The 27754-nt window shown below is 35.3% G+C and overlaps 1 protein-coding gene across 4 annotated transcripts in view; it reads right to left on the minus strand.

The window, feature by feature from the left end:
- Tdrd5 (tudor domain containing 5) overlaps window positions 1-27754 on the minus strand; it is an 84639-nt gene that overhangs the window by 8750 nt on the left and 48135 nt on the right. For 3 of the 4 annotated variants that reach the window (XM_063239793.1, XM_063239790.1, XM_063239791.1), the window contains exons 12-17: window positions 26799-26999; window positions 26164-26322; window positions 24292-24399; window positions 19316-19486; window positions 18447-18587; window positions 4371-4581 (exon numbers count right to left, since the gene is read on the minus strand). In XM_063239793.1, coding sequence (XP_063095863.1) covers window positions 4371-4581; window positions 18447-18587; window positions 19316-19486; window positions 24292-24399; window positions 26164-26322; window positions 26799-26999 — 991 coding nt within the window. The remainder of the gene's footprint in view (window positions 1-4370; window positions 4582-18446; window positions 18588-19315; window positions 19487-24291; window positions 24400-26163; window positions 26323-26798; window positions 27000-27754) is intronic. The other variant, XM_063239792.1, reaches the window with a different exon arrangement.

Genomic DNA, 27754 nt, shown 5'->3' on the forward strand with positions numbered 1-27754 from the left:
ATTATACTACAAAGCTATTGTGATAAAATCAACTTGGTACTGGCAAAAACCCAAAACAACAATAGCAAAAAAAGCCCCACCCCAAAACAGACCTGAGGATCAGTTGGACAGATTAGAAGATGCAGATGCAACTACAAACACACTCAGTCACATTATCTTTGACATGGGACAAGCATGCTCACTGGAATAAAGCTTCTTTAATAAATAGTGCTGGAAAAACTGTCTTCCCACAGGTTGAAGACTAAAACTAGACCCATGTCTATTACCATGCACTAAGCTAACGTCAAAATGGATCAAAGATCTAAATATTAAAACAGAAACACTAAATCTACTGGAAGATAAAGTAGGTAGAAATGCTGAAGACATAGGGATAGGCAGAGTTCATGAACCAAACCCAAACTGCATGGGAAGAATCGAAGAATCAACTTGGATCTCATCTTATTAAAAAGTTTTTGCACATTGAACGAAATCAGCAAAAGACTGAAAAGACAACCAACAGAATGGGAAAAACTTTTAGCCAACTGTCCCTCAGACAAAGCACTTCTATCTAGAGCATATAAAGGATTGTAACAATCAGGCCCTCCAAATTCAAAGACCCAATCCAAAAATGGGCATCTGAGATGAATACATACTTCTCACATAAAGAAATACAAATGGCAAATGGCAAACAAATGTATGAAAATGTTCAACATCATTGGCCACTTGAGAAACACACATTAAAACAATCCTGAAAAAGCCCATCTCACTCCAGGAAGAATGGCTATTATCAAGAAATCAACCAATAATAAATACTGGAGGGGCTGTGAGGAAAAAGGAGTCCTTCTCCACTGTTGGTGAGAGTGTTGACTAAAGCAACCACTCTGGAAGTCAGTGTGGAGATTCTTGACAAAACTAGGACTGGAGGTCCCATTTGACTCAGATATTCCCTTCCTGGGCATCTTTTCAGAAGAATTAAAAACATCGTACACAGCAATATATGTGCACTCATGTTTATAGCAGCACAATTTGTAATAGCTAGATCTTGGAAACAACTCAAATGTCCATCAGCTGAGGAATGGATTAGAAAGATGTGATATGTTTATACACTAGAGTACTACTCAACTATAAAGAAGGATCACATTGAGGCTTTTATAAATAAATGGATGCAACTTGAGCCATATTATTAAGTGATATAAATCAAATTGGCATGTGTAAACATATTGTCTCCCTAATCTAAAAAAATTAAAAGAGTAAATAAGATCCAAAATGTACACTAGATACTGTGAAAGTGAAAAGGGAAGAAGCTGCTCAAAAGGAAAAGAATGGGATGGGGGAAAGGAGAAAAAAAAAGAAGGAAAAAGACTATGTATGTTTTAGATAATTATACTGTTAATCTCTTAGTTCACTGAAAAGAACAGTTTGTGTTTTCATTGTGTGATCAAATTTTCATGTCTATATCTTATAATCTGAGTAACTGTGTTGAAGGTAACAATATGCAATATATTAACCACTGTTAATCTATTATCTTATTTTGAAATTCTGTATCATTTTTATTGTTTTTTCTTTTCAAAGTAAAAAGGTTATAAAACAAATAATCTAAACTTTCAAATTGCAGAATTAGACAAAGACAAAATTTAGGCCTAAAGTAAGCAAAAGGAAAGAAATAATAAAATAAATACAGAAACCAGTTAAATAAGACATAAAAATGGGAAGACCAATGGATCTGAAATGTTTGTCTCAGATCAATAAAATACACTAATAGCCTTTTAGGCACACTGAGATCATGAGAATAAAAGGAAAGTATACATTATAAATTCAGGAATGAGAGTATTTATGTAACTAAAATTCTATGGGTATTAAAGTAAGGGACCAATAGGAGTAATTTATGCTAACAGAATTTAGAGATTAGAGGAAATAAATTCCTTGAAAGAATTCCTTGAAAAGTAATACTCAAGAAGTAATTGATAACCTAAATAACATTGTATCTATTAAAGACATATGATAAAAACTTTCCTTTAAAGAAAACTCCAAGTCCAGAGAGTCTTGATTTTGAATTCTACCAAACACTTAAAGAAAATATACTAATTACAAACAAATTCTTCAAGAGAATAGGAGGGGACCCTTCCTGACTCATCCTATGAGGGCAGCATTCTCTAGATTAGTGCCAGTGAACTTTTTAAGAGACCATGAACTCAAACTGCAACCTAAAACCCACTTATTTTTTGTAAAGTACCAACCTGCAATTAAACCTGATGCTCAGACGCTGGGGCAATACTGGGCACACACGTTGACAGAGAGGGCTCTGTGTGTCCATTGGGGGATATGTGCCATAGGTTCACCACCACTGCTCCAGATACTGAACCGAAGACATTACAAACAAAAACTACAAATGCCCTCATAAACACAGTCATAAAAATCCTTAACCAACGGGCACAGTGGCAGACACCTGTAATTCCAGGACTTGGGAGGCTGAGGCAGGAAGATAGCCATGAGTTCAAGGCCAGCCTGAACCAGATAGCCAAGACCTTACCTCAAAAAAAAAAAAAAAAAAAAAAACAAAACTCAAAAATCCCAAAAAAACCAACAACAACAACAACAACAACAACAACAACCCTAACAAGATTTTAATAAAGAGAATGAAGTACATTAAATGAATAGTACCTCATGACTAGGAGGCCATTACTGCAGGAATCCAAGGTTGGCTTAAGAGCTGAATTTAGAAATTTAGAAAACATGGTCATCTCAATAGAACTAGAAAAAGCATCTGGTGAGATTCAAAACCCATTCATGATTAAAAAGATCAAGGCTAGGATAAATTAGAATTTCCTCAACAAAGGCATCTACAGCTAACATGCTTCGTTCACACAATACTAAATACTTACCTATGAGATCAACAAGGCTAACACATTAGTCTCATATCTGTTAAGGAACTCTACATCAGAGGTTCTAACCAATACAAGAAAAGAGGGAAAAGACCAACAGATGTAATAAGAAGTGGTCCCCCGCCCCACAGATGGTATGTCTATCAAAATAGAAAATTCCAAAGATGGTACAAAAAGTTACTGTAACAAGTGAGTTTAGCAATCTTGCAGAATGTAGCAACAATACAGCTGGCTCCTCAAACTTATTATGTGATTATGACACAATTCCATTGTAACTTGAAAATACAAAGCACACTTAATACAAAGAACTATAAAGAGAAACACATTGACCAACAGAATATAGAAAGTCTAGAAAGAGATCTTGTCATATACAGTTTTTTTTGTAAGTACTGATTTTTGACAAAGGTGTTGAGACACTTAAAGAGACAGTCTTTTCAACAAATGTAAGGCCAACTGCATATGCAAACAAAATGATTGTTGATCCTGACATTGATCCTACCACAAAAATTCATCTGAATTGGACTATAGATCTAACTCTTAGACTGAAAACCACAAATATTTTCAGTAGAAAATCTTAGCAATAGAAAATCTTGGTTACTTGGGTTGGGTAATAGAATTATTACCCAGAAATGCAGTAGAACATGCAGTAAAAAATCTTAGTTAGTTGAATAATAGGATATACAAAGCTCAAATTGTATTATAAAAAATTAGCACATGAATTTGATCAAAATGACTCTTCTACTAACACTGTTAATGTAAGTCACACCCTGGAGGAAAAAAACACACAATATGACAAACGATTTGTGTCCGGCATATAGAACTTTTGTTTTGGTACTGGGAATTGAACTCAGGACACTGTGCTTGCCAGGCAGGTGCTTTGCCATTGAGCTGTATTCCTGGCTCAAGAACTTTTATAAGCAGATAAGATAACCTAGTTTTAACAGTCACTTAACTGAGAAGACATATGAATTACAAATAAGCACATAAAAAGATGGTTGACATCACGGTAAACAGGAAAATGCACATTAAAACTATAGACTGGAAACACTTTAAAAGATTACCACTTCTAGGTAAATACTAAATAGAAGAAAATTGCTGTTGTGTAAAAGAAAGAAACCAGACATTAAACTACATATACTACTATGTGATTCTAGTGAAGGGAAAATGCTATGCTAGAGACCAGCCAGCTGGCGTAGAGACTGGCCACAAGTATACTTTCCAAGCCGATGAGAGTGTTTCATATCGTAATTGCACACATTTGTCAACACTTAAAGAGCCACACATTTAAAAACTGACAAATTTTTACTGTACACAAATGTGAAACCCCTGAAAAAAACAAAAAAGAGCAACAAAGCTAACAGAACTGAACCCTAAAATAAGATGAGGAGTTGGGATAAATGGTAAAGCCAGGAATCTTTCAAAATATATTCTGCAAGAGATCAAAGTTTTTTACAATGTGGCAAACAGCACATGTCAATTGAGAGCATGCACAAATATATGTAAACCTACCAGAAGCAGACTCTTTCCTTGGGGAGTCAACCACTGCAGGAGTTGAATTGGATACTGCTGTGGACAGCCGGATTTGCTTCGGCTCAGTCAGAATATTGTTAGTTTCAAAGTGGTTCCCTTTTGCTGACTTTTGTGATTGAATAAAAGAGATGTAAAACTCTTCCAGTCTGGGCAGTGTGGGAGAATCCAAAGCATCTTCCAAACCTATTTCCTGAAAAATGTAGAAAGAGGGTGAGGGCATGAAAAAGTGTTAGTATAAAAAGTGTTCATATAACCCCATCTTAGGGGTGGCGGTGGGACTACTTACTACATCTGTTGGTCTTTTCTCCTTTTTCTTGTATTGCATGCAAGATACAAACCTTTTTCTTTGCACATTAAAACTATAGCTGGAAACACTTTAGTAAAAACTCCTCACTTTCAGGAACTTAAGACACTGAGAAAAAGCAAACCGTTTTTCTAACTTAATGAATAGAAACTTAAGGAACCTTTATTAAAGATACACTATAAGCAAACATGGTACTGAGTGCTACCATGCACAACTAAGAAGGGCTGGCAGAACATGAGAAATGACATTCATTCACTGAGGACTTCCTTGCAGACACTGTTAAGTTATGTGCATGTGTTTTTGAATTTAAATATTAGAACCACCGTTCTAGGTAGGTGGTGTATCTTCTATCTTTGACTTAGCATAGTTTTTCACAGGGAGATTAACCTATCCAACATCCATCAGTAAAGGGCAGGATGTAGATGTGAGCTCAAGCCAGTTCTTGTTCTCTGTACTCCATCCCACTACCTCCCAGGAAGGTATGATCCGTATCCCTGCCAACATCTCAGTCCAGTTAGGGGCAGCAGCATATGTACAGCTAGCCATGAAACGGGGCACTAGCTCTATTCTGCAGTGTGAATAAGTGTCAAGTGAATACGAAGATGGGCTCAGAAGTAGCAAGATGGAGTTACTAAGAACTAGGGCTTGAGAGAAAATGATGTACTTCCCAGAGACTGAATTTGAACTAAGTGTACAGAGTGCCCAATTATAACCATTACAAACTAGATGAAATTTCCTACCATATAGTCACTGCTGAAGTATGTGTAACATAGAATTTAAGAGCATTTATTTTCTGTGATATTATTAATATCACTAGCGTGTGCCCCATTGGGACCACAACTGTGACAAACTCAACTAAGTAGTATATAGCCCAGGGTTTGCCTAATGCCAACAGAAACAAAATAGCTATACAAACAGAAAACTTAGCTTGTATCTTTTTCAAGCTCAGTGTAATAGATACTTAGTACCAGTAAATGTTCCTTCTGGGGCAAAAATATAATACCTCATTTTTCAAAGACAGGTGGCGTAAGTGTGACATATACAATTATATATATTGCTATACGTATACTTTTTTTGGCAGAAAATTGAAAATCAAAAAGAATAGCTACACCAGGATATCCAATATATTACTTTAGGAAACAAAGACCTGGGATTCAGATTTTTGTTTAGTTAATAGAACTTACATATTCAAATTTTAAAGTTTATCCGCAATTAAAATGAGGCCAACTATCAGTGTTTTTTTTCAGTAAAGCTGCTATGATAAATATATTAAATTTTTCCCCTTTTCATTTTTCTTTTGATACCAGGAATCAAACTCATGACCTTGTGCTTGCCAGGTGGGCCCTTATGTCATTTAGCTGTATCCCTGCCCTTTTTCTTTCATTTTTATTAGCACGTTTGCCATACATAATAATTACTTGTGGGGAGATGGTACAACTCGATTCTCTCTTCATCTCCTCTCCTTCCCACCTTTTGTTCCCCTTCCCATTTGGAAAAGAGCTCCTATTTTCCATTATATATCTTTTATTTTGTTCTTTATTTATATTTTGAGTTTCTCATGTAAGAGAAACCACACAATAGTTAAGCTCGTGTGTTTATTTGATTTAGCATTGTGATCTTAAGATGCACCCCCTTTCCTATAAATGATTCAAGTTTATCCTAGTTTATGACATGGCAGTACTCCACTGTGTACATATCATCTTTATCTGTTGATGGAAATACAGGCCACTATCAAGATTAGGCTGTTTATGTCCATCCTTTTGATTTGACTGACTCTGTTCCGTCACATTTGGTTTTACTCTCTTAAAAAAAAAAAGTGGTAACAACTGTGGGAGTAATAAAACCCAAAATGTGTAATTGTCATAGTACAAAAGAGAGGAAAAGAAAGTGCTCTAAAGGATATAATTGCATGTATATTTAAGTGTATAAGATAGATAACCATATTACTGAGTTTTGTTGGATCATTGAACAGAAGTGTTTGCAGTCTCACTGTTTGAATGTCCACTTTATATGCTTTAATTTTGTAACGAACAACTATTTCTAAGATGACAATATGTAATCTATCAACTAGTGATTTTCTACTGTTTATTTTTCTGAAATTCTGTATAACTTGTACCCTTTTTCTGCTTTTTTTTCTTTTTCTCCTTAAATAAAATTTAAAAAGAAGAAAAAAAAAAGATTAGGCTGTTACGAATTGTGCTGCTACAAACATAGGTGTGTATCACTGCAGTGTGAAGGATTTAGCTCTTTTAGGAAGATTCCTAGAAGGAACATATCTGGGTCAAATGGAATTTTTATTTCTAGTTTTGTGAAGAATCTCCATATTAATTTCCATAGTTGTTCTACTTCATTAGTTTATATTCCCACCAACAATATAGATGAGTTCCCTTTTCCCTGATCAAACACTATAAATTTTTTTTTTGTCTTTTTCATTTTTATCTGTACTAGGGATCGAACTCACGACCGCCTGCTTGCAAGGTAGGTGCTTATGCCGCTGAGCTAAATCCCCAGCCCAACACTATAAATTTTTGATAAAAATATATTTAAAAATATTTAAAGGCCCTAGTGAATAATCAAGTCAGGCAAGATTTCAGAAGATGAAGTGGGTTCCATGCTTACCTCAGTGTTTTAACTGAAGGAATTTTCCAAATCAGGCCCAAGAAATAAGGTACAAGCAGTGACAGTTTTACTGCATAAGGAGATAAAGATCAGGGTATTTTGGTTTTTTTTTTTGTTGTTGTTGTTGTTTTCTTCTTTTTTCGTTTTTATCGGTACCAGGGATCGAACTCACGACTGTCTGCTTACAAGGCAGGCGCTTATGCCGCTGAGCTAAATCCCCAGCCCAAGATCAGGGTATTTTGAGGCTGAGAAGACAGCCAGGTCTTGAGGGACCAGAACAGGGACAGCCAGAAAAAAAGACAGCAGAGGAGTGTAAGCCCCAAAGTGTATATTAAGGTGATTTGCTGTTCTGCCCGCCAGATGACAATTTAACCTTCTTTGGTGGAAGATACAATTTTTGTCTACCATGTGCAACATTTGATTTTTTAAAATCACCAAGTATGTTCTTCTATCTCCTCACTAAAAGTAGGATTAAGTAAAAGGGGGAAAAAAAAGAATAATAAATATTCTAAGCATAATTAACATCACTTGAGAAAATTCTAGACTAAGTAGATTAAAATAAAAATTTAAAAAGAATTTATTAACAAAATCATTTGGGCATTCTAGAGCTGAAAAATAATATGCACAAAATCCAGCAGACAGGACTATCGCTGAAAAGAAAATTAAACAAGATAAAAATCTAATAGGATATTTAGTCAAAAGTTCTAGTATCTGATAATTGGAATTCCATGAGATAAATGTGCCCAACTTTCCAAAACTTATGAAGGATGACTTTTAGACTGTGAATTTAAGTGAAGCAAAGCAAGATATTTCAAAATAAATCAAATACTTATATATGTTAAAAATCAAAAAGCTGAACAATGAAGAGGAAAATCTTGAAATCAGGAGGAAAAAAGATACTACTTTCAAAGGAGCAAGGATGACTGACAGTTTAATTTCAACAAAAACAGAACACAATAAAATGTTATCTTCAAAGGGATAAGAAAGTGCCAGCTTAAAATAAGGAAGAAATTTATCCAGAAGAAAAGTAAATAGTTCCCTTATCTAAAGCTGAGAAAATCTGCTGTTAGAACCTACACTAAAAGAAACAACAGTGAGAGTTCCTTCAGTTGACGGAAAATGATCTTTGATGGAATATATAACTAAAGAAAACCATGAAGAGGACCAGGAATGGGAAACATGGGTTAAATACAAATAAATTCTGTTTAAAACTTATGACGTATGCTGAATTATATTACAGCCAGTCTGAACACTGGTCCAAGAAATACTTGTTTACTTTTTGATTGATGTAAGAAAAGTCACTAAAGTTCTTCCATAGATCCATGTGAAAACAGAAAAGCTTCCTATCATAAAGTTCTCAATTTCTAATATGGCAGGCCTCAAATAAACTTATTTTTTTCATAAAACAATTTTAAATTTTCCATAATTCAATCATATTTTTCCATAATTATATTTAAATTTCCTGTCACTATTTTCAGCCCCATTCTGGAACCTACATTTTACTTGTTTTTTCTCAGTTTTAACCCTAATATCTCAGGGGTTTATCCTTAGAGAATTCTTTGCTATGTCTATGGTTAAGCTGCTAACCACTTACCAGCCCAATTATTTAAATACAGGATGACCAAAAAGTGCATATTTTTCATAACATAACAGGAAATATAAAAAACTGATTTAATCAAATTTTTTCAATACAAAAATCAACTGGTTGAAATGACACCTGCCCAAGTGATGCTTGGGACAGTCAATACATGAGTGACACTTGGAGTAAACTGGTAAGTGGTTAATGCTCATCTTCCATCCGTTTCTTGGTCAGAACTGAGCTTAGGAAAATGTTTCCTCTGAAATTCTTAGCCATTTAAATTGCCTCCTGCCAAGCCACCTCTCAACAGGGACATCAACACTTTATGCTCAATTTCCAAAGCTCTCTAGACATATGGCTTGTGCATGATTCTTGCCACACTGGTCAGCTTTCCTATTATTAGTAAAAAAAAAAAAATACCCAACTGAAAGCTTAAAGGAAGAGAGGTTTATTTTGGCTTGTGGCTTCTCAGATTTTAGTCCATAATCAGTTAGCTCTTACTGCAAATACGGAGGAAGGACATAGCAGAGGAAAGGAATACAACTTACAGCCTGCAGGTATTAGAGAAAAGGGAGAAAGTCAGAGAGGAAGCTGCCATGGACCAAAGATATTTCTCAAGGTTATTTCCTTGTGACCCATCCAGATATACCCAGAAGTGTGCTTTTCTAGTCTCCTAGGAGTTTCTCAAGCCAACCAAATTGACAAGCAAGATTGCAATATTCTACCTTTTACCCCATCTTTCCAAACCACAATCTCCAACTATAAACAATAACAAGGCAATAACCTAACAGGATGTAATTATTCTATGTACAACCAAAACCACACCAATCTCTTTCCTAAAGTTGCAATAGTTCTGGCACTGTTCAAAATTGCATGGCCAAAGTCCTCTCTGAGATTCAAGGAAAACTCTTAGCTGTGAGTCTCTGTAAAGCTCAAAAAGCAAGTTACACATTCCCAAGGTACCAAATGGCATGGAGCAAACAATCCCATTCTAAAATTGAGGCATAAAATAGAAAAGAATTGAACCAAAACCAGACCAAAACTCAGCAGGGCAAATATTAAGTCCCACAGTTCCATGCTTGGTCTCTGGGACATGAGGTGGAATGCTGTGAGCTCCAAATGGTAAGGGCAGCCCTGTCCCTGGGCCTTGCTGGTTGCAGACTGGCTCCACTCACTGACTGCAGCTTTTGTCAGTAGATATCCACATTCCTGGCATCTTCCACTTCCTGGAGTCTCCACTGTAGCTTTGGCTTCACTATCACAATTTCATGCATCACTGTCTCTGGGATCCCAACCCTGTTGTACATTTTTGCCTGGCCTCTTAGACCTTCCTTTAAAATCTGGATAAAAGCCTCCATGCCTCTCTAATGCATTCACATTCTGTAAAAACACTATCATGTGTCAAGCAGCAGCCAAGGCCCCCTGAACCATGACTGCAGTGGCTTCTTAAGTGTTTTTCTGTTCAAACTTTTTCAAATCTTTCTTCTCTGCCTTTTTCTCCCAGTTTCCATTATCAATCTGGCTACCTATACATGCAAGAGCCTGAATATTGGGCAGCCTTGAAATTTCCTCCACCAAACCAATTAGGTCTATCACTTTAGCCTCTCATGAAGTTTTGGGACACAGAGAAAATGCAGACAAAGTTAACATATGAGCCCTCTAATCAAATTTGCAATAGAGTCCTCAATTCCATCTGAAACCTCAGGAGCACATTTTTACTGTACGCATTACGAACAGTCTATCAATCTCTATGCACAGCATTCTAGGTCTTCAGTGTTACTTCCGAATCTTTTCAAACTTTCCCATAAACAAGTTCTACAGGTTTCTGAAATACATGATCAGGTACAGCCACAGTAATGACTCAACTCTTGGTATCTGTTGTCTGCACTGGCCAGCTTTCTCATTACCAAAACAAAATACCTGACATCCACAACTTAAAGGAGAGGTTTATTTTGGCTCATGGTTTCAGTACATGTTCGACTGGCTCCAAAGCAGAAACATCATGGCAGAAGGGCACAGCAGAAGAAAGCTGCTCAGCTCAAGCATCTAGGAAACAAGAGAGAAGGAAAAAGCCAGAGAAGGAGGAGAGGCATAGAATAGAAAAGAACTGGGACCAGATATAGTTCCCAAGGTCACGTCTCCACGACACAGCCAGACTGCTTTCCTAGGCACCTCTGAAACCAATCCAACTGACAGATAAAACTAACGGTTACACTTTCAATTACTACTATGAAATCCAAGAAATTTGAAAGAAGCCTCAGACTCCTCTCATACTATGCAGTCATGTCTAATATATACCTGGCATGATACTCCTAGTCTCAGACTCCCCCCACTGATTTACAGACAATCAAGTGGTACAGGATGTGACGGAGAGTGAGGCACATGGTTTCTATCTTTTCTTCTTCCTCAACACATTCTCCTGGCATTTGAGAAAGCATAAGAAAGAAAAATACGCTTTCTGTCATTCCCTGAGTAAATAACTTGTGTTAGATATGATACCACTTTAACCTTGAGGTTAGAAATGCAATCTGTCTACACAATGGATGCCTTTTATGATCTGTCAGAGGACGCAGAATTGGCAACTTTAGCTGGCCAGGCAGAAAACATGTATCAGCGAAAAATGTAAATGACCTTTTAACCCACTCTGTTCTAGAGCTTTGGCTGCTAAACAAAATAGGTTTTTACAACTTTGGGTGACTATAGCCATGAAAAGTATCTTGGATTGTTTCTTTCTTTCTATGTAACATCAAACCTTGACTTTAAATAAGCAAGGAGCTTCTGAACCCTAGTACAAGAGAAGCTGCTTCTTCCCTCTGCCACCTTTCTTGTCTTACGATATGAAACTGTTCTGACTACTTATGAGCTTTTGAGGGAATTCTTAAGGGAGAAATTTCTGTACCATTACCTACCCACTCAGTTCTCCTACTAACAGGAATAGCTCACCAATTTTATTGGAAGCACAAGAACTGCTGGCCCACATGCATTTTCGGGACAGAACTCGTGCTGTTAAGTCTGCCCTTCAGAGTGGCCCTAGCTCTTGCTGCCTGACTCATGGATCAGGTGACAGGGTGGTTCTATGCTTTCTGTATCCTGCACAGTAAGCAGAATGAAGAAGCTGACGATTTTTCCTGCTCTCCCCTGAAACTGGGTAAGTTAATCTTTTGTAGGAAAAAATAACCTGGGGTCCAAACTATTTTTTTGGATCCAAGTTTGCCATTAATGAAGCTTGTACTATAATCCCCAATTGCATTGTATCTATTCTCATTTGAATAAAACAATGTGAAAAAGAAAAGGACAACAGACAGATATACACATGTTACCTTAACAGAAATTTTAGAATTTTAGCGAACTAGCTAACAGTCTGATTCCATGTTAGGACAAGATATGCTCAATCATGTGCCTCCAGCCAAGGTTGTCTTCTGCACTGAACTTTTCTGTGCCCTGCCTGACTGCCTATATTTCTAGATAATTTGGCTGTCTCCAATACTTGGACTCTAGTCCATGACAGTTTCCCTAAATCCCAATACATGCTTTTTAAACTACCTTCTCCCTAGACAATGATCATCATGGAATTTAATGTCTTAAATTCAATTACAGGTTTACATAATCAACATTAGTTTATCTACATTATCATTTTCACTGAGCTCATTTCACATACCTGTTATCTTTTACAAAATAATTAGTATCTGTAGTCACCATCTGAGTTTGCTACTAATATGATGGATAGCTAAATTGGGTGAAACTATAGTGGGTTGTCAAGGCCCTGAGATGATGAGAATCCATCAAGACTGTGGCTACAGGCGCATTTTAAGATTAAAGTCACAATGGCTAGTTTTACATACTTCCCCAAGGGATGAATGGAGGCTTGGGATAATTGGTATCACCCTTTTGAGATTTCCTATTGTCTCATTAGAGGTGGGCCACCTTCTCTTGCAAAGACTCTAAGACTAAGATTAAAGACGAAGAGCGAGACTATACACTATTGACCAAGGTTAATGATATCACTCCTATCTTTGCTACCACTGGATCAGTGTTGTCTAAAATGACTATACTTGCAATCTTACTGATCATAGTTTTAACCCATGTAGTACCTGCCTCATGATTTTACTCTATAAAACTTCCTTTGAGGGCTGGGGTTTTAGCTCAGTGGCATAAGCGCCTGCCTGGTAAGCACAAGGTTGTAAGTTTGATTCCTGGTACCAAAAAACAAAAAACAAACTTCTTTTGAGATGTAATCTCACTGGCAATCCATTCGGGACCCTCCTGTCTTTCAGGAGCTATTCCTATTCCCCATCCCTTTCCTCAATATATTATCCTCCTCTTTAAAAAAAAGAGTATGCTCAATCAGCCCATCACTTAATTGGACCATCAGACTCAGTCAGCTTTGACTGACTACACCAAGCTGCAACTCAGATAATTTGACCCAGCTTTGTCTGACTGCTTCCAGGTGCACTATACCTTGTAAAAATATATTCTGTTTTGACAGCTTGTTTCAAGGACTTTCTACCCAAAAAAGACCAGCCCAGTCAAGGACGTACTTGACTGTACCCAACTTATCAGACCCACTCTCGTCAACTTTCCCACCATATAGTAAAAAACCCTCTCTGACCAAACCTGCTCAAAACAAATCTGCCTAACAATGTACTACGTAGACCCAGTCTATATAGCAATTATAAACTAACTTGGGCTATAAACTAACAGGGCTAGTGCTTTGGACCTGATTCCCACCAGCCTTTTTTTTTTTTTTTTTTTTGTCTTTTTCCTTTTTATTGGTACCGGGGATCGAACTCACGACTGCCTGCTTACAAGACAGGCGCTTACACCACTGAGCTAAATCTCCAGCTCCCCACCAGCCTTTTAATGTAATGAAAATTGCCTTCCAACTCCTTAGTGCAGAACATTTTCCATCTGGTTCAGTAATGCTTTTCTGCAACATTATTACCTTGCACAAAGGGATATTAAGAACAATGAACACATGAAAAAGTATCAGTTGCTTTACAAGCATTTTACAAGCACAAAAGGGAGATATTCTAGAGCACTGGCAATTCAGAACAAATATTCTTGAGCCACACTACCTGAGTTTGAACCCAAGTTCTGGCACTTACTAGCTGTCTGTAAACTAATTTCTCTGTCTCAGTTCTGTCATCTGTAAAATAGAAATGATAATAGTTCTTGCCTGAGGATTTTGTGGGCATTGAGTTCATATTTATATAAAAGTTTTAGAATTGTGTCTGGTACTTATTAATAATCTGTATTATTTTAGGACACTCAAACAGAGGTATCCTTATACTACTAAAGAAAAGGGGCAAGGAATAAGTCTGACACCAATTGGTAATTTCTGGAGTTGAGTTTCCTAGTTTGAAATTTGGTATGTAAGATGACTATTATAATCTGGAGTTTATTTATGTTGTAATATGCCAGAAATACTCTCAATAGTGCCGAGCATAAATAAGAATCTATAAACTGTGTGTGTCAATATAATAATTCAGAGTTCTTTATAACTTATGGTTTATATCTAATAAAAATGTTTTATCATATTCATATTTAAAGAGCCCTTACTGCTATAAGTAAAAAGATGACACAGAGAACAGTACACGTTTGTGAACATTCATCTTCACTCTCTGGGCAGAGAAATATTAGAACCAGTGGCAGAAATGGGAAAACCCAAACTTCAGTTTCTTATACGGTTTACACTCTTTTCCCTGTGATTCTGGGGATTGAAACTAGGGTCTTGCACATTCTAAATATGCTCTCTGAGCTACATCCCAAGTGCTGCTCACTCCTGAATTTTTAAAGGGAGCTATCTCTGTGAGATACTATTTGATTCCTCTTTCTTAAGGTTGGAAATAGAATGTCTTCATTTTGTATCTCTCATATTTTAAAAAGTATGCATCAGAGGAGAGTACTTAATATCCTTTTTTCAATTTCATGTTTAATTCCAGTATCAATCTTTAATGCTCCCTATTTGCCCAAGACAAAGTAAGCCTTATTTTGTGAGTAGAAATGGAATCCACATTTTTCTGCTCATAAAATAGCACTATACTTTGCAGTACAAGCAATGATAGTAGTTTTTCTATGTACCTGAATTAAAAATATTACTATATTTATTTTAGTATTGAAATGTATTCATAAACAGTTACAGTCTCTGGAATTTGTGATAAACAGTTAATGCACCACAGCTCTTTACACAAGCTCAATGCAAACCTACAAAGGCTTAAAACAAAAAGTTCAAGGTTTTCTCAAAGTACTACTAACATTTATCAAAGTACTACTGTATACATTTGGGTCTACAATAGTTGGGATCCTCAACAACAACATGGATTTCCACCCTACCAGAGATGATAACTTCAGTCTGAGAGTACAAACTGTACAGTGTATATAATATGTCATAAGGAAGTCTAAGAAGAAGGCCAGGAATTTGATTGAAAAGTTAACTTTGTGGTATCTCCACAGTGAAACAGGGTAAATGTCTGTTGTCTTAGATTAGGAACAAAAAAAGGGTTAAAAAACTTTTAAGAAGAAAACATTCCTTAAAAAATGTTCAGAAATTTATGACACAGCAAAGAACTATTTTACCCTCTTAAACACTTCACAGGAATGCATTATAAACCCACATAAGGGGAAAGTTTGAGGCCTCATACTTCCTTATTTCAAAGTTTAAAAAACTGAAGTAATTAGGATAGTATAATAACTGGTACATGGACAGACAGAATCTTAAAACATTTAGTCAATTGAGTTTTTATAAACAGGTGAAAACAATTCATACAAAAAAATCTTCTTTTTAATATTTAGTACTTGGATAACTGGATCTTTATATACAACAGAAGGAAGCTGGGCCCCTAATATCACACCATAACAAAAAATATCTTGAAATGGATCAAAGGCTTAAATGTAAAAGCTCAAACTACAAAACTCTTAGAAAAAACCCAGGGGTAAATGTTTGTAACCTTGGACTAGGCAATGATTTACATTTATATGATACTGAAAGTTCAATCAACCAAAAGAAAAAAATTGAATTTAATGAAAAACCTTTATGGTACAAAAAACACTATTCATAAGGTGAAAAGACAGCCAAGAGAATGGTAGAAAAATTTAAAAACCATATTATCTGATACACAGCACGTAGTATTTTATTATCACAATTACATAATAAAAGATAACACTTAAAAATGAGCAAAGAATCTCAAAAGATATTTTCCCATAATAATCACATTAACATCTGCTTATCATTAAGTATCAGTGATGTGCAAGTCAAAACAACAATAAGATACACTCTTACCCACTAAGTATTGATGCAGAGTGGAAAATTCGGAGCCGTTATCACTGATGGTAAGAATATAAAGTGGTTCAGTTGCTTTGGAAAACTGTGTGGTAATTCCACAAAATGTTAAAACTGGAGTTAACATATGATCCAGAATTCCATTCCCAGATATATATATATGCATGTATGTATGTGGGCATGTGTGTGATGTATGTATAAATGTGTGTATATATATATGAAAACACGTCTACACACAAATTTATACTTGAATGCTCTCTGCTGCATTGTTCATACTTAAGCCAAAATATGAAAATAGATGAAATTCTTATGAGCTGATGAATAGAAAAAGAAAATGTGTTATAGTGAACAACAGAATATTATTTAGTCATTAAAAATGAAGTATTCAGCTGGGCAGGATGGTCTCTGTATGCAATTCCAGTATTTTGGGTGGCTGAGGTAGGAGGATGACAGACTCAAGCCTAGTCTAAGCAAATTAGTAAGACCCTGTCTCAAAAATAAATATATAATAAAAGGGCTAGGGATATGGCTCAGTGTGAAGGCCCTGGGTTCAATACCCAGTTTAACACGAGGCTGCCAGCTTGAACCACAGTGGATTATTTCACTTAAAATTATGTTCTCAAAGTACAACCACTGGTGGTTCAAGCTATCTGGCAGTAACATGTATGTGTTAAAAAACTATAACATGTAAACGTGCTAAAAATCTACAACACGGATGAACCTTGAAAACATGCTAAGTGAAAGAAAATAACCAAAAAATAGAAAATACAGTCTAGTAAAGCATTTTTAGGAAATGTCTAGAATAGGCAAATCTGTGAGAAAGTAAGCAAATTAGTAAGTCACTTAAGGCTGTGAGAAGATGCAGAAGGGGTATAACTGCTAATGGGTATGGAGTCTTTTCCTAGAGTGATAAAAATGTTATAGAATGAATTATAGTAATGACTATACAACCCTTAAGCATATCAAGTTGTTCACTAAAATGGCATATTACTTATATTTCAATAATGTGGTTATTTTTTCCTCTCATTCTTTTTTTAAAAATCCCTCTTCTCTTCCCATTTGAACATCATCTTCTTTCTTCTCCATATCTATCCCCCACTTTGGTCCTTATTTACCCTTTGAGTTTCTCACAGCAGAGAAACAATGTGATACTTAAACATGAGTGTCCAATTTATTTCACTTAAAATTATGTTCTCAAGGTGCATCCAATTACATAAAAATGTCCCACGTTATCCTTCTTTATGATAAGTAGTACTTTGTTATATGTAAAAAACAGATTTTCTTTATCCATTCATCCACTGATGGACATATTATTTCCAAGACTTATCTATTGTACATTGTATTGCCATAAACATTGGTGTGCATATATCACTGTTATATGATTAAAGCTGTTATTTTTTAAGGCTATATTAAGTATTATACTTGGATCTAAAATGATCCTCAAAGGCTATGTTCTGGGGGCTTAGTTGCCATCTGATGGGCTTTTGGAAGGTGATTGGATCAGGAGGGTTCTAACTTCATCAGTGGATTAATGTACTGATAGATTCACAATTTGATGGCATTGTCAGGAGGTGGGCCTAGCTGAAGTGAGTGAGTCATCGGGGCATGACTTTGGAAACTGTCATGGTTTATGTTTGCGTCCTCCAGGCCTCATGAGTTTGAATTGTGCATGTTATTCGTTCATTGTCTAGTGCTTGGATTGATGGTGTCAGTGCTCCACCCACAAAGGGGTGTAGCCAGGATGTGATGTAATGGCGGGAAGAAGGTATGTCTCTCTCTTTGCTGGTTCGAGCTTGCTGTCGGCAGCTGCCATGAACTGGGGTCCAGCCATGCCCGCCTGTCTTGGAGCCAACTGAGTGTGGACTGAAACCTCCAAAAACTGTAAGAAATAAACCTTTCCTTTTCCAACTTGGGTTTCAGGTATTTTGTCTCAGCGACAAGTAAAAAGTAACCAAGACAGAAACTGTATCCTGTTCTGGCCCCTTCTTCTCTGACACTAATTCTTTCTGGCTGTACTTCTAAATGCCTTGAGATAAGCAGCCTTCTCCACCACCTGCTCAATCCCTAATGTGGAAATTTAACTGGCCTTTTAATTTAGAGTCATATTTTTAAGTGATGAATAACTGTACTAATTAAAATTAATTTGAAAATCAACATATATTTTAGGCACGTATATTCTACCGACCACTAAGAGATGAATCACCAATCACAATTTTACCTCCTAAGAATGAAAGTATTTATTCAAAATTATAACAACATCCATTAGACATTTACCTTTTCAATACTGGTTGTTCCAGTAGTTTTTTCTTTAGCATCTAGCGCTTCTGGTTTTTGAATTTCTACTTTCATTCCATTTACAAGGCCTGAAGGCTGCCATAAATCATCCCATTTATCTTTGGGTGGAGAAAAACAATCCTATAAAGAAAAAACTGCAAAATAAACTGACAGTGACATATGATCCAAAAGGACAATGTGGCAAAGTAAAGATAAGGAAATAATGGGTATTAAAATGAAAAGGTATTATTGACTTTCTACATCAGGGTCATTTTCCTCCTTGCTTTAATGGTTTGCATCCAGTACCTTGAATTCCTTTGAACATTTGAATCTCATAAATACAATTGTGTTTGGAGAATATAATGGCATTTTCATCTCTAGATGATTTTTCATAATCTAGTAGTAAAAAGGCATACATCAGCTGGAACAATTTAACTACAGGTATTTCTTCTTATAACCAGTGGAAAACAAATTTCAGCTATATAGCTAGGCACAATATTATAGCCAACACTCTGGAGAACCCCAAGGCCATATTATAAGGCTTATGTAACAAAAATAAAATTAGAGAAAAGAGTTTATTTATGGATTTTAAAGCTCTGACTAGGAGCCAATGATACAACAAAAGTCCTAATGCCTGAAAGAGCAGATATGTGCAACACACTTGTTGTTTACTCTCCTCGGCTGCATCCTGCACCCTCTGCTACCCACCACTGACACTCACACACACACGTAAGTACGAATCATATAATCTTTTGAATTATGGTCTAAGAAATCCTTTTAAATTCCCAAATATATGCCTTTTTTAAGGTTCAGATAACTAAATTTCATTCTCAGTAGTGATTTGTTTTGTGTTACCCTGAGTATCTAACCTTTTGTGATTTTTCTTCACATGATGAATACTGTTTCTTTCCACCAAAGCCTGAGGTAAACAGCTGGGAGACAACATCACCTTCCTTTTCCATTTTCAGCCAGTTCTCATCCCAAATATCATCACCTATAGTCACTGACTCCAGGCATGGCATGCCAGTGGGAATCTCATCCTAGAACGTATTGGAGAACAAATAAAAACAATCACTTATACTTTATATCTGAGAACATTTTAAAATTTGGGTTCACACGTTTTTCCTGATTTCCAAATAAAGATAGCAGTTTGAATACACAGATTTATTACTCTTTCCCACATAAAGTGCTATCAAAATAAAAATAAAGAGACTTAAAGTATAAACTTCATGGTCAGAGAGAAAAGAAAAAAAAAACCTACATCCTTTGTATAGGATAGCAAGACATTTGATTAAGGATAGCAGATAGCTGATTAAGGAGTCCTGAATTAGTAGTGGTAAAAACTGAAAAACAAATCACATTTATTCTAGAGATATAATAAAAGCTTAAGAATTTTACTACAAGGCTTTTAGAAGTCAGGCAGTAAAAGATAAAAGAATACCCGTTGAAAGTCAATGTAAGAAGCAGTTAGAGCTTGAGATACCTTCCTATTCAAAGGGCTCTGGCAACTATACCTCTTATACCTGCTAGAAGACAAATAGGTCTTCTGGGGAGTCCAGAGAGATTGTTGGAGTAAAACTGACAGTAAAAAAAGCATAATGAAACAGGAATTAAGTGAAGGCTTTTATACTGAATATTGAGATTCTGGCCCTTTATTATTGTAGGATAGAGACAAGTGGAAAGAGCACAGACAGAGCTATAAAGATTAAGTCTGAACAGAAGAAAAAAAACTAGAAATAAACCTCTAAAGGACTGTCATAGACTTGTATAGCAATATAAACATATTTAAGAACATTTGTATAATAAACATTCCAGAAGAAAAAGAGTGCAATGTATAAAAATAATTATGAGTAGAGCTAAATCAAAAGACACAGATGAAAATAGATACAGAAAGACCTTAACTCAAACTGATCAAAGCCATTTATGACAAACCTTCTGGCAGCATCATATTAAACAGAGGAAAACAAAGCATTTTCCAAAATCATGAATGACCCAGGCACCCACTTTCACCACTCCTCTTCAGTTAGAGTACTTTAGACACAGCAATCAGGAAGAGCAAGAAAGAAAAGGGATACGAACAGGAAAGGAAGAAGTTAAGCAATCCTTATTTGCAGATGACATGATCTTTTACATATAAGACCTTCCCACCTTGAATTCCTCCAGATGACTCTGCAGCAAGCTAGCAAGGACACAAAATCAATTCACAAAAATCAGTACCATACTTGTATACCAACAATGAACCTAGTGAAAAATAAATGAGAAACAATCACATACACAATAGCTTTAAAAAAATTAAATACCTAGGAGTTAACCAAGGAAGTCAAAGACCTCTATAACAGAAAATTATAGCTGTCTGAAAAAAAATGACTGAAGACATTAGAAAATGAAAAATTATTCCCTATTCCCTCAACAAGCATAACTAATGTCAAATGGCCATATTACCAAATATGATATATAGCTATATAATGCAATTTCAATCAGAATACCAACAATATTCCTCACAGAACTAGAAAAAAAAACCTCCTGAAAGTTATATGGACTCAAAAGAGACTCAGAGTAGTCAAAGTAATCTCAAGCAAAGGAAGTAAAGCAGGAGACATTACAATTCCAAATTTTAAGATACACTGCAAAGCTACAGTAATAAAAATAGCATAGTGCTGGAACAAAAACAGTCACACTGACCAACAAAATAGAACTGAGGATGCAGAAACAATCCCATGCATCTTGAGTAATCTGAATTTTTTGACAAAGGGGTCACAAACATACTAGAGAAAAGAGAGCCACTTTAACAAATGGTGCTTGAAAAACTTGGCAAACCAAGTAGAATGAATCTAGACCCCTATCTCTCACCTTGTACTAAAATCAAAATGGATCAAATACCTAGATATAAAAAGAGAAACACTACATTCTGCTAAAAGACAAAATAGGTAAAACTCTAGAAGATATAAGCATAAGCAAAGATTTTCTGCAAAGAAATCCAATTACATATGAAATATCAAGAAATAACAATCAACAAACTGTATGTCAAATTACAACGTTTTGTACAGTAATAAAAACAATGAAGTGAAAACAATCTACAGAAACAAAACTTTTTTCCAGTTACTCTTTGAACAGAGGATTAATATCTAGAATGTAAACAAACAAACAAAAAAAGACTCCCGAAAAGAAAAGACTCAAAAAAAAACTGGGCAATTGAACAGAGACTGCTCAAAAGAATAGCACAACTAGTAATAATACATGAAAAAATGTTACACAGCTTTGGCCATTAAAGAAATATACATCAAAACAACACCGATTCCATATTAGTCCAGTAGGAATGGCTATCATCAAGAACTTGCTGATACACTATGCTGGCAAGGATGGAGGGAAAAGGAACTCTTCTATACTCTGAGTGGAAATGTAAATTGGTACAACCACTATAGAAATCAGTGTGGAAATGTCTCAAAAAACTCATAATAGAAATTCCATTTGATCCAGTTGGCCATCCTACTTTCCTGGAAAAATTAAAGACACATACTATAATAATATATGCATGCCCAGGTTTACAGCAGCACAATATCTAAATTATGGAAGTGACTTGAAGTCCATCAACAGATGCATAAAGAAAATGTGATTATATACATAATACAAGCATATATATATACACACACATACATATACACACAGTGGAATACAGCTCGACCACAAAGAAGGATAAAATTTGAATGATTCATAGGAAAATGGATAGATCTTGATAACAAAATGCTAAGTGAAATAAATCAGACACAGACGGCTAAATATATTCTTACATAAGAAACCCAAAATGTAAGTAATTTAAAGAACAAAATAAGAGAGAAAGAAAATAGGGAGGTAGACTTTCAGAGCTGGGAAGGTCACCCAGGCAAGAGGATGTAACAGGGCAAGGGAGAGGGGTAATAAAGTGTGAAGGAAAAAAAAATATATATACCCTAAATCAAAACCAACACTCCAAGATGAATGTAATTATTATATTACAAACATATAGTAATAATAAAAAAGAAGTATGGTTAAAACCTCCTGAAATTTGGTTAAAGACATAAATGTGCCAGTTTAGCAAACCTCAGGAAAAACCTAAAGAAATCCATGCTTTAGATTATAACCAACCCGCTAGAAATTAAAGGCAAAGAAACTATGTCATGTTCTTTATAGCAGAACTATTTAATTACAGTGAATTTTGCATCAGAAACCATGAAGACTAGAAAGAAGTTTAAAGTGCTAATTAAGGGCAGGGGATATAGCTCAGTGGTAGAATGTTCACCTAGTATGCACAATGACCTGAGTTGACTCCCCAGTACCACAAAAACAAACAAACAAACAAACAAAAAACCCAAAGTGCTAATTAGGAAAAGAAATGCAAAATGAGATTTATGTATCTGGTAAAAGTATCTTTCATATTTTTAACATTCTTTAGAATTTTGAAAGACTACACTGGCAGTGAGTAAGTGTAAGATAACTCAACGTCAGAAGACCTATTCTAAAATGAATTGCTAAAGGAAGCCTTTTGGACAGAAAGAGGGTACCAGAATGAAACACTGGATGTAGGGAAAAAGGAAAAGCAGCCGAAATGAAAGGAATAAATATGATGTGCTCTTCTCCCTAAATTTTTTAGAATATGTTTAAAGATGAAAAGCAAGAAATAAATTTTCAATGTATGCAGGTGAAATACACATGACAAGCACACAATGAAAGGGGCAGGAAAGGTCAAAGAGATAGGACGGTAGAGACAGACATCATTTGGTGGTAAATTACAGATTAAGTCTACCTGCAAATACTAAAGGAGGCATATTATAACTCTTAGAGTAACCACTAAAAACACTGAAAGAAGTAACAGGGCAAAACATTAAAAAATGTTCAAATAATCTAGAAAGTAGCAGGAAAGTGAAAGCTGAGGAATAAAAATCAGAAAAATAAAAAACAATATAGTGACTCTAAAATCACATGAAACAGAAATGGTCTAAACGTAACAACAATGCACAAATGTGAGTACCATTGCTGCTGCCTGACTGACGTGTTTTAAAATTTTGTTTTAGTTTTTTCTGTTTTTCTTACACTCCTTGAAATAAAATGGACTTAGAAAAAATAAACATACTAATTAAAATTCTAATTGTCAGAATGGATTTTTATTTTTATGAAACAAAATAAACAGAGTAACAACAGTTAATAAACTGCATATTGTTTTCTTCAAAGTATTACTCAGAGTACAAAATAGGGACAAAAAAAGAGTCTTAAAAATAAATGTCTCAGCACAAAACTTTCTTTTTAATGAACTACGAGGAACTAATAACATAAACGAAACAATACACTATATATACAGTAATGAATTCCAAGTAACTTGTTCCATGAGTGTTCGGCAACCAGCATTGTGGGAAGTTCATAAATACCTGAAACTGAAAAACCAGATAATGTAAGTATGCTAGTTAATGAAAGAAAGCTAAATTCCAAAAGTAGCGGCTAAAAGATATAAACAGTCATTCTGGGAAGCAGGAAATGTAGGAAGGTCAGGCCTACTGGAGGCTCTATGTACATAAACATTTGATTAAAACGAAAATACATCCTCCAAAAACATTTTAAGTATTTTCCTGGTGGGTTTTACCTAATCATTGTGTAACCTGAAGACAGCCCACGCATCAAAGTCAGACACCACCTTTTCTTTTCTGTGACCAAGGTTATGTTGCTAGAGTGCTGGACTCAGTACTGCTGAAGAGAGAGAGAGTCTGTGACACTGAGCATAGTGGGGACTAAACAGCTGTTTCATTCCAGTCCTCTGCATTTGGAATTAATTATATTACTGCGACTATGTTAAAGAAACGACTTGGCCTTTTCCTACCTCATTTTCTTCCTTCAGATTCTTGGGCTCTGTGATGCAACACTTTTGATCATCTTCAGAGTTCTTCAGAATTTTCAAAGAATTGAATTCTGAATCCTTTAATGGTTCCTTTGACACAGATTTAGATGACTTAAAAATAGATTACCATTAGCAGATTGCTAATAGATATGAAAGCAATATTATTTGGTCTTCTATGTTACAATGCTATTTTCAAAATTTACATGCCTATAAATTTTGGTGGGAAGTTTTCACTGCAGATCACACAAGTACTACTTTATTCTTTTAACTTTATCGATGAATGTTGGCCTTCCGATTAAGTTAAATAATTTTAGTTAACAGATTTTTTGTTTTGACTTTTGAGACAGGGTTTCACTATGTAGTCCAATCTGGCCTAGAACTCACAGTGATCCTCCTGCCTCAGCCTCCCAAGTGTTGGACTTACAGTCATGTACTGCTATCCCTGGTATGTTAACAGGTATTTTTGAGCATATATTATCAAATGGTTATAGGACAACACTTTGCATCTACAAAAGGATGTATCAGGTTACAGCTCTAAAGGAATTAAAAAATACTAACAAAGGTTACAATGAGGTCCTTACAGTGCGGTCTTCTGAGTAGAACCATCACAGAGACACACTGAAAATATTATTAAGGGAGGGAGTCTTAGAAGAGATAATGCAAACTGTTAGAATGCTTGAAAAACTCTTAGGAATGAGCAAGGGACTGCATGGTAGGTGGTGTGTGTGTGTGGAGCATAAAGGGAGTCTTGCTACATCAAAATGCAGACTATGATGGGGAACCAGACTTTTGTCTTCTCTTGTACAGAAAAGACCGTCATACTTCTAGGTCTAAACTATGATCATCTGAAGACATAATCAGATATTCTAAAAATGTTAAAGGTTGATTCACTGTTTAAGGTAAGGAAATGTTCTTTTACTCCAGTAATAATAACAAAAATTCAGGCCCCTAATGGACCAAACAAACCCAATTAATCAGACATTAACTAGAAATCTAACTTTTATATGGTTTTGAACACACCACAAAAAACACATTTTGTGTAAGAGGTTAATCTCAGTAGTCAAATGGCATGACTTTTTACCTTATTAATAAACATCTACTTTAAAAACTCATCATATCTATAACTTTAAAGTCAGATATATAATACATATTAGAGTATTTTATGTTTTATTCAAAGAAAAATTTAAGAACCTTACTGTATCAACCAAAACCAAAACATTTTGACTCTTAAACACAGACTAGAACTCACAGTGATACTCCTGCTGTCCAGTATCTGTTGTCATGAGGAGTATTGAATTTAGACCACACATTTATTTGTTTAAGAAACATTAAGTTTTACTAGGTACTTTACTGTCCTTTTATCTATAATGTTCCAACTTGGTAAAGTTATTATGAACATTAAATCAGCTAATATATATGTGCTTACAACAGTGCCAGTGATATGTTTAATAAATATTACTTAGTTGAGAAAAATATATAATAAAAGCATTACTATATTATCATTACTGGGAAGCGCAGGCAAAATGTTTATTAGGAAAGAAAGAAAAGAAATAAGACTTGAAGAAAGCACTTGAGTAGTACAGGGGGAAGAAGACTGGCATTTGGACGATAAGGGAAGCCATACTTAGACAAAGGAAGCAAAGGAGTTTAATACAGACAGAAATCATACAAGAAGCCACACAGCTAATACACAAGCTTAAATCTGCAAATAATGAGACAAAGTAACTGTTAAGATCACTGTGCAAAATTTCCAAACTTTCCTAAATTTTGAAAGCTTCAGTTCCTTCATCTATAAAATAGGGATAGCTAAGGTTAATAATAGAAATTATAACAGTATTTGCAAAAACCTCTTACCAGGGTATGTAATTTACACTCTTTGGATTGTGGACTTATCTCTCGGTCTTCATTAAAATAGTGGTGCTGGGAAAGATAACCCAGTTCCGTCATGACATCATCCAGCACACCACTGTACTCAGTAGTGTATAAAGCTAAAGGGTTTAGGTCTCGGAAACCCTACGGTTAAAAATAAAACATAATAAAGAGGAGGAAGGATTTAATTATATAATGAAGAGTGAAGAGAAAAAGTACTTCATAATTTTCAAATGCCATGGAAATACACTACTTTCTAAAATTCAATAGTTAAGTGTCTTCATTATTGACACATTTATCTAGTTACAAAGATTAAGATCAAAATTAACAGTGATATAAATACCATTATCAATAATTGTACAATAGAAGTGTCATTGTCTAGAATAATTGTAGATAATGTATTTTGGGATAAGAGAGAATATTTAATCATTTAAGAACAATTAGCCAAATGTGATTTTTGTACAATCATAGGAAAATTAAGACAGTATTCCTCATTAAGAAGCCAGGTATCTAATGGATAGTTACAAGATAAAACAATAATCAAACAACCTTCTGTATTCTCATATTTTAATGGTGAGATCCAACAAAATACGCTACAGAATACATCCCGACTGCTCTACCTTAGAAGGGACATTTTCTCGGCATACAATAGCATGGCCCTCTGTTCTCAAGACGTGATGGAAATAAATGTCTTCATTTGAGGATGTATCACACAAAAAGATGTTGAGGATTCCATCTATATATTCATCCACTACTCCCACTAATGGCTTCAAACCACACAACTTCTGGAACTGCAAAACTGCTCTGGATGTCCAGTGTTCCTGAAATAAAGTCAAGATGCTAGATTTAAGTGATAGCCTTAAACATGAATTACAGTGACCATACACAGAAATGACTTCCTCATGAAATACAACTGTAATGGAAAAATAAAACTATAAAAGAACCAAAATAACGTTCCTTATTTTCTTCCTTCCTTCCGTCCTATACTAGGGATCGAATGTAGAGCCCTTGCACTGACCTACCATCTCCAGCCCCTTCTTTTTCTGATTTACCTGAGACAGGACCTTGCCAAGTTGCCAAATTGTTTGAAGTTTTTGATCCCCTGCCTCAGCCTCCCAGAGTGCTGGGACTGAAGATGTGCCGTGCACATCTCGAGCTATTCTTACAAATCATTTTGCAAAGACAGAAAGTGATGACAGGCACAGAAAAGAAGCACACACAGAAACAGTAAATCACAGCATCAAGTAGAAATCACATAATGGAAACACGTAAAACCTTAGACAAATCACAAAACAAATCCAGTATGCTTAAAGGAGATCTCAACAAAACATAAAAACACCCAACTTAGTTTGAAAGCTTCTGCAGAGATCAGTAATTCATACAAACTTAGCAAAACTAAGAATTTTTAGAAAGTAAAAATACAATAACCCAAATTAGAGATTTTGTAGGTTAATTCACTAGCAGATTAAATAGGGTAAAAAATGGTAAATAGGTAAATAGGATAAAATGGTAAAGGAGAAGACAATCTGGAAAAAAATTACCTTATATGGATAGATGTAAAATACAGAAGAGGTTA

This window comes from Cavia porcellus, unplaced genomic scaffold (assembly GCF_034190915.1).
Source record: "Cavia porcellus strain 051 isolate PalLab524CR breed Dunkin Hartley unplaced genomic scaffold, mCavPor4.1 scaffold_29, whole genome shotgun sequence".
Taxonomy (NCBI): domain Eukaryota; kingdom Metazoa; phylum Chordata; class Mammalia; order Rodentia; family Caviidae; genus Cavia; species Cavia porcellus.